The sequence below is a fragment of the Elephantulus edwardii genome, unplaced genomic scaffold (genome assembly GCF_000299155.1).
Source record: "Elephantulus edwardii isolate Elephantulus edwardi_28Jun2011 unplaced genomic scaffold, EleEdw1.0 scaffold00208, whole genome shotgun sequence".
Taxonomy (NCBI): Eukaryota; Metazoa; Chordata; class Mammalia; order Macroscelidea; family Macroscelididae; genus Elephantulus; species Elephantulus edwardii.
The window spans coordinates 1009913-1017919 of NW_006399958.1; the positions used below are offsets into that span (position 1 = coordinate 1009913).

Sequence of the window (8007 nt, forward strand, 5' to 3'; positions counted from 1 at the left end):
TGGCGCAGGATAGAGCAGGGTTTAGGGCTGTTGTGCATAGGGTCGCTATGAGTCGGAAATGACTCGACGGCACATAACAACAACAACAACAACAGTGGTTACTGAGTGCCTGGGACTCACCAGGCGCCCAGTGAGCGTGCTGACAGGTCCTCGTCTTCACCCACTTTGGATGATTAAAAGGCTCGCGGACGTGGGTGCATGAGGACATTGAAGAGGGTGGGAATAGTGGGGTGATCTCTGCCCAACCCTCAACGTAGCCCCATCTCACCCTATAGGATGGAGGGCAAGCGGCGGCCGGCACCGGGCTCCGGGGTGCCCCCGAAGCGGGCGCGTCCAGGCATGTGGGACGAGGATGTCACACAGCGGCCGTCCCAGTTCGAGGAGGAACTGGCGCTGATGGAAGAGATGGAGGCCGAGCGCCGGCTGCAGGAGCAGGAGGAGGAGGGGCTGCAGTCAGCCGCCGAGGGGGCTGTGGTCGGTGAGGCTGGGACACACGCACGCACGCACATATGCACGCGCGCGCGCTCTGATCCTGCACCTCAGCTCCCCTTTAAATCCAAGAGATGCTGCCTTTTGACTTGGTGACATTATTTGACATCTTACCTGCAGCTTCTCTGACCCCTGACCCCTCACCTTGCAGTCCCCTGGGTTGCCTTGACCCCACCACCCCACAATCTCCTGGTTTGCCCTAATCCCTGACTCCAATGGTATCCTGATTGCTCTGACCCCTGACCCACCATCTCCTGGGTTGCCCTGACCCCTGACCCCACTGTCTCCTGGGTTGCCCTGAGCCCATGGTCCCCTGGGTTGTCCTGACCCCACCATCTCCTGGGTTGCTGTGACCCCTGACCCCATGGTCTCTGGGCTCCCTTGACCACTGACTCCACCATCTCCCGGGTTGCCCTGACCCCACGGTCCCCTGGGTTGCCCTGACCCCTGACCCCACTATCTCCTGGGTTGTTGTGACTCCTGACCCCACCGTCCCCTGGGTTGCCCTGTCCGCTCCAGACCAGTTCTGCCTGACTTTTCAAACTGGATGCTTCTGAGGGCTTACAATTGGATGGGGGAGGGTGACCTGTTTTCTAAGGGCGAACTGTGACTCCGTGTATCCCCACTTTTCTATCCCTCCAGGACACTTCTCCCCATCAGCGCTAGACCCCCGCTGGGTCCGGCCCTCCCCACCTCCTCTGAACCCCCAGACGGAGCCTCTCATCTTTCAGCAGTTGGAGATTGACCATTATGTGGGTGAGTCTGGGGTGCTCCAGGGAGAAGAGCTGGGCCATGTCCTTTCTTAGGTGGAGTGACAGATGGAATTGTGTCCCTCCAATAGAAATGCTGTAAATATTAACCCCACAGGTGGTCAGGCACTACGCTGCCATCCCCAAAGCAGGTGGTTCAAATCCATCAGCTTCTCTGTGGGAGAAAGATGGGCAGTGTCCTCCTGTGCAATTACACTGTCTCTGAAAACCTGCCGGAGGCTCAGCCACGGGCTGTTTCCCGGGCAGCGATACACAACAAGGACTATGACAGGGTCTGTTAAGGGCCCCTGGTGGTAGAGTGGATAAAGCATTCAGCTGCTCACAGCAGGCTGAAGCTCGAACCCGTGAAGCTGCCGGAGGAAGAAGCCTGGGCTCGTTTGTGCTTTGCAGATACCGTGTCTTTTCACAGACCGAAGCCTTAGGGCCGCCTTACGTGGAACAAGTCTTACTGGCACCATTTCCCCCAACGCTCCTGCTCGTTTCGTGTCATGTCTTGCTCATTCTCTCAGCGTTTCACGCTTTTCCAATGAGCTGCTGCACGCTTTATCGGAGGTGGTCAGGCGCAATGTAACTTTCACACCACTGGAGAGCAGAAGGTCTCAATGACCTGGAGCCTTGTGACGTCTGCTTTGTTGGAGAGGGGCCTGGGAAAGAGCGCAGCCTTGGGAGCTGAGGGGGCGGGGTCTCCTCTGACCTGCTTGGGACTCTGGGTCAGGTCAGCCCAATAGCAGGGGTTCTGTTTCATAGCTGCGTCCCTCCCGCTTCATGTGAGGGTCTTCCCGTCTCTCTCGCTCTACTGTCCTCTGTTATGAGGACACCGTTCTCATGGGATTACGCTCCAGTCTTCTCCAGCGTGACCTCCTGAACTTAGTTGATAGATCCCCCAAACTCTATTTCCATACACAGTCAAAGGTTTTGGGGCAGGCATCAGCGCATTTTTGAGGGACACCACCCAGTCCACAGAGGAGTGAGGGTCCACTGGTAGGGTTCTCACCTCCCCCAGGAGACCTGGGCTCCGTTCTCACTGGCCGACCGCACATACACCCACCATCCATCCGCCAGCTACCGTAATGCTGGGCAGATCTCGGCGGAGCTTCTAGGGTAAGACTAGGAAGAAAGGTCTGGCAGTCTCCTTCCAAAAGTAAGCCATTGGTGACAAGAAGCTGCACTGAAATCCCAAAAGTAAGCCCTTGGAGATCTTCCCCAGTGTGAAATCCTGCCTTCATCGTACCTACTTTCGGTCACGGGGGCTCCCTCAGGACCAGGCAGTATCTCATCCCATTGACCCCGCCATCACCCCGAATTGGGACTCGCCTCGTTCCTTGGCAGGCGGGGAGCTCCGGCTTTGCCTACCCGGAGTCACGCTGTTAAACACAAAAGCAGCCCCTCTAGTGGTTCAAACCCACGAGCTGCTCCACAGAGGAAGAATGACGGGCAGTCTTCTCCCACACGATTTACAACCTCTCGAAGCCCACTGGAGGGTCAGCTGTGAATCAGTCCACACCGGACGGCAGTGCATTGACAGTTAGCAAGTCTGTTCAGTCTCCAGCAGGCGTCCTCGTAAAGGAAAAACGCTAGACTCAAGAAGTGACATGTGGACTTTCTCCCCACCACACCCCCAGTCACTGCTGAGTTGTGTAGAGGGAGGCAGAGACCTGGGTGCATTCCAGATCATGCTACATCCATACCCCACCGCCGTGGCCGGGGCAGGCGTTGCTGCTGGAGGGAGGTGTAAGGGACGTTAATGGATGTTTACAAGAGGTGCTAAAGACTGCCCTCACCAGCGATGGCCTAGCAGGTGGAATCCGCGAGACTGCCAGAGCCTCGGACAAGCACCAAGCCCATCCGTGTGTGCTTGCTGCAGTGGGCCTGTGTGTGTCGAGTTAGTATAGGCCTTTTGTGCTGAACACCATGTTCAGGTTGTTGACAATAAGAGATCGGGTGAGTGGGGAGGCCTCTGCAAAACTGACAGGCAAAGCCCCTCAAAGTAGAGTTGTCTGCCCTTGTGTGGTTGTTAAGGACTGTGGCAAAGAATCCCAGCCCAAGGGTGTCATTGAAGAGTGTTTAAAACACAAGAAATGAAACAAAAATAAAAACTTGGCATATTGAAAAAATTAAAGAAGGCAACATGTCAGAGTGAACCTACTAAGATGCCAATCTTAACCTTGTACCCGCAGGCCCGGCCCGGTCCCTCCCACTACCTGGGGCGCCCCCAGCATCCCAGGCCTCCGTCCCTGTGCTCCGGGCCTTTGGGGTCACCGACGCCGGCAACTCTGTCTGCTGCCACATCCATGGCTTTGCACCCTACTTCTACACTCCAGCACCCCCTGGTGAGTATCCCACGAGCCCCGCAGTACCCAGGCCTCACCCTGCCCATCTTTGAGGCCCCTCAACCTCAGGCCCTCCCTCCCGTTCCCAGGTTTCGGGGCCCAGCACCTGGCCGAGCTGAAGCAGGAGCTGAATGCGGCCATCAGCCGGGACCAGCGTGGAGGGAAGGAGCTCTCGGGGCCCGCCGTGCTGGCCGTGGAGCTCTGCACTCGTGAGAGTGAGTGCGGGTGGAGGGCCCTGGATGGAGGAGGAAGGGAGGACGGGTGGGCGGGTGCCCGAGGAGGGAGGGAGGACGGGCAGGGCTGTGGAGTGGGATGGCAGGGCTGCAGGTGGGTCCCAGCCTCACTTGCCTGCAGGCATGTATGGCTACCACGGGCACGGGCCCTCCTCGTTCCTGCGTATCATTCTGGCCTTGCCCCGTCTCGTGGCCCCCGCCCGCCGCCTCCTGGAGCAAGGTGTCCGTGTTCCCGGCCTGGGCACCCCCAGCTTCGCACCCTATGAGGCCAACGTGGACTTTGAGATCCGGTACAGCCCCCTCTGTCTTCGCCTCCCTCTTGCCCTGCTCCCCTCCCTTCAGCCTCTGCCCTCTCACTCTCAGTCCTTCTTTGCAGGTTCATGGTGGATACAGGCATCGTGGGCTGCAACTGGCTGGAACTCCCACCCGGGAAATATGTCCTGAGGCCCCAGGAGAAGGTGTAGTGGACACTGGGTGGCCAGCGGGTGGGGCCGATAGCCCAGAACACGCTGCTGACACTCGGGCTTCGGCTTCCCCAGACGACGCTGTGCCAGCTGGAGGTGGACGTCCTCTGGTCCAGCGTGATCAGTCACCCCCCAGAGGGGCAGTGGCAGCGGATCGCACCCCTGCGCGTGCTGAGCTTTGACATCGAGTGCGCGGGCCGCAAAGGTCTGTCCTGGCCCCGGCTCCCCACCCTTCCCTCGGCCGCCGCTTACGGACAGTCTGTGCCGGGCTTCAATCCTTGGCTTCTTGAGCCTGTGCGGGGGAGGAGGGGCCCGAAGCCACCTTAGCTACGAGCCCCTGATTCGTCCCGAGACTAGAAATGCCCACCAGGCCAGTGGGCAGGGTAGAAGGGCAGGGGTGTCCTGACGGAGGAGAGGAGACAGGCCAAAGAAGAGACGGAGGAGAGAAGGCAGGGCGAGCGGTCCCAGTGGAAGGAATGGCAAGTGCAGAGGCCCTGAGGCAAACCATCCTGGGGGTGTGAGGACTCTTGGGGGACCTGAGTGGCCTGGAACAGGGTGAGTGAAGGCGAGAAGGCAGGAGTTGAGGGCACAGAGGAAAAGGAGTGAATTGTTCAGGACTGGGGAGTTCCTGTCCTTGTGGGGAGTTCATGATTGCAGCCATCAGTCTTCTGGGTGAGGCTGGAGAACAACAGGGGGGCAGGGTGAGATAAGCAGGAGCTCCCGTGAGCAGTCAGGTTTTGGGGTGTCTGTGGTGAGGAAGGAGTCAGCACCTGGACAGCGCGCGCGCACACACACACATCCCGCCCCTCCAGGTATCTTCCCCGAGCCGGAGCGGGACCCCGTCATCCAGATCTGCTCGCTGGGCCTGCGCTGGGGCGAGCCGGAGCCCTTCCTGCGCCTGGCGCTCACGCTGAAGAGCTGTGCCCCGATCCTGGGCGCCAAGGTGCAGAGCTACGAGACCGAGGAGGACCTGCTGCAGGTGACTGCCCCTGTCAGCCCCGCAGAGCCCGTGGACGTGACCCCGAGGGGTGGACCTGGCTTCCTTCGGTGTGTCGAGGGACAGACGTTTCCCTTTGGCTCTGTATCAGCCTTTTTGAAATGCTGGGCCCATCTTTCCACCATGGGCAGGAGGGCACCAGGGCTGTGCTTGACGGTGGCCTCCAGAACATTCTACGTAATGTTTGATGGAGGTCTCCCCAGCCAGAGCCTACCCTGGGTAACCCCTGTGTGCTCCCGTCCCCCAGGCCTGGTCTAACTTCATCCGGGCCATGGACCCAGATGTAATCACAGGCTACAACATCCAGAACTTTGACCTTCCGTACCTCATCTCCAGGGCTCAGACCCTCAAGGTAAGGAAGAGTGCTGGGGAGGGGGCATCTCAGGGCTCTGTCCAGCGCGAGGCCCAGCATTCCTCTGTCCAGTGACTGGAAACACCCTTGAGGACCCAGCCCTGCTCCTGCCCTCACTCTCCCTAAAGGCCACAGAGTTGTCCCTCTGTTGCTGTGTAGTCACTTCCAGCTCTCAACGACCCCATCCGTCTGCCACAAATCGGAGCCTACCTGATCTCAGCTCATTCTCTCGGCTGTCACTGTCCGTCTCTGTGTCAGTCTACCTCCTTGAAGGTCTTCCTCTCTTTCACTGACCCTTGACTTTTACCAAGCATGATGTCCTGCTCCAAGGCCCGCTTGCTCCCTCCTGATCGCATACCAATCACGTCCATCTCCCCCAGTGCATGGACAGTCTGCTACTTTTATCCACAGTCATGTGGGATGGTTGAAAAAAAGCCCCAGTTGTGTGTTCGGGGTGTAGACTGAAGTGCTTTGGGGTGCAGGGACTGTGGTCTTAGTTTTCACTTTGAAAAACATACACAGACTAAGGGAAAGAAAAGCTTCTGTAGAGTCTGGTGGAGCCTTGATGCCACTTTGGGCCAAGTGTCAGGCTGTTAACCAGAAAGTTGGTGGTTCGAATCCACCAGCTGTCCCATGGGAGGAAGAGTACAGCCCTGGAAGCCTGTGGGACAGCCCTGCCCTGTCCTGCAGGCTTGTGGTGATTTGGAATCAACTCCGTGTCAGTGCATTTTTCATTTCCCAGAACACGTGGCCGTGTCTTGATACCTGTGGAAGCAGGGTGTGGGTGGGCGTCAAGGGGATGTGCTCTTTCCCTGCTTTTCGTTTGGCCAATTTCATAATGAAAAAGACCCCTCTGGAGATCCCTGTGATAATTTTCTGCTGTTGTGTGCCTTCACGTTGATGCTGACTCAAAGCGACCCCGGATATTTGCAGTAGAACTGTGCTGTGGGGTTTTCTAGGCCGTAATCTTTAGGGGAACAGATTGCTAGATCACTCTTCCAAGCATGGCTTTGAACCACCAGCTTTCATTCAGCTGCTGAGCACTTAACTGCTGCCCAACCAGGGCCTCTAGGAGTCTCCCAGGGTCACCAAGTCACCACCAGCTGAGTGGCTTCAAATGATAGAAAGGTCTCGCCTCCCAGTCCCAAGGGCTGGGGTCCAAGACCAGGGTGCTGGCTGCCTTGGCTCCTTCTGAGACCCTGGGGTGGAATCCACCCTGCCTATCCACTTTCTAGTGGCGGCCACTGGGCCATGGTGCCCATCTTAGCTATTTTGTCTTAACTGTTTCTCAGTTGAGTAGGTGAGAAGTCTGAGCTCAGGGCTAGCTCTAGAGGATAGCTTTCTGGCTTTGGGGGAAGGGCCTTATCTCTAACCAGCATCTGTGGGCCTGGTGTGCCTTGAGGGTCTCATGTATCTGGGCATCGGCCTCACCCGGGTCTAGGAGGTTCTCAGCACAGAGCCCAGGGCTGAGGGCTGCACATTGCTCCCGCTGCTATTTTTGGTACTGAGCTCTCTCTGCTGGCTCTTTTAAATACATTTATAGATACATGCGTATGTATATATCTCGAGAGAGGTTGACTCAAGACTTAATAAAACCAGTAAAAGATACATAGTGTAATCCTATATATTCCATCTTGCTTTATTAACATATCACTCACTAATCCTGCCTCACTAAAAACAGTGGTAAAGATTTACAGTATGAAGCATGATTACATCTTATCACAAATGAGGGATAACTGGAATACTGAGAGAACCGTGTCCCAGCCAAGTTGGGGGGCATATAATTTGATGAGTAAGAGCACCCCGCAGCTGGTGCCTCCTGGCTTCCACTTTCCCCTCACCCCCAGACTCTACCCCGGTCTCCTCCCTGGCTTCTATCTCTCCCCACATAGCTCTATGGTTGCAGCCCCTTCTGGGGCTCTCTCTGGCAGTGGGCAGTCATATTTCGTTTCTGTTCCTCTGTCCAGTGGCTGACACTGTGTCCGCACTGCACTGTCCCCCCAGGTGCAGGCGTTTCCCTTCTTGGGCCGAGTTTCCGGGCTCCGCTCTACCATCCGAGACTCGTCCTTCCAGTCAAAGCAGACGGGCCGGCGGGACAGCAAGGTGGTCAGCATGGTGGGCCGCGTGCAGATGGACATGCTGCAGGTACGGTGGGTGAGTGGGTGGGCAGCATAGCCTGAGCCCCGGCGCTCGGTCCTGGCCTGCACCCACCGTGCCCCCCGCCCCCTGCCCCAGGTGCTGCTTCGGGAGTACAAGCTGCGTTCCTACACTCTCAACGCCGTCAGCTTCCACTTCCTGGGCGAGCAGAAGGAGGACGTGCAGCACAGCATCATCACGGACCTGCAGGTGCTGCCTCGGCCCCCACCTCCCCT

General features: G+C 57.7%; 1 protein-coding gene across 2 annotated transcripts in view; it reads left to right on the forward strand.

The window, feature by feature from the left end:
* POLD1 (polymerase (DNA directed), delta 1, catalytic subunit) overlaps nucleotides 1-8007 on the forward strand; it is a 32583-nt gene that overhangs the window by 13891 nt on the left and 10685 nt on the right. For both annotated transcript variants that reach the window (XM_006897270.1, XM_006897269.1), the window contains 11 exons: nucleotides 276-478; nucleotides 1132-1245; nucleotides 3437-3589; nucleotides 3679-3804; nucleotides 3944-4112; nucleotides 4199-4280; nucleotides 4362-4491; nucleotides 5099-5265; nucleotides 5531-5635; nucleotides 7640-7780; nucleotides 7871-7981. In XM_006897270.1, coding sequence (XP_006897332.1) covers nucleotides 277-478; nucleotides 1132-1245; nucleotides 3437-3589; nucleotides 3679-3804; nucleotides 3944-4112; nucleotides 4199-4280; nucleotides 4362-4491; nucleotides 5099-5265; nucleotides 5531-5635; nucleotides 7640-7780; nucleotides 7871-7981 — 1500 coding nt within the window. In that variant the 5' untranslated portion in view covers nucleotide 276. The remainder of the gene's footprint in view (nucleotides 1-275; nucleotides 479-1131; nucleotides 1246-3436; nucleotides 3590-3678; nucleotides 3805-3943; nucleotides 4113-4198; nucleotides 4281-4361; nucleotides 4492-5098; nucleotides 5266-5530; nucleotides 5636-7639; nucleotides 7781-7870; nucleotides 7982-8007) is intronic.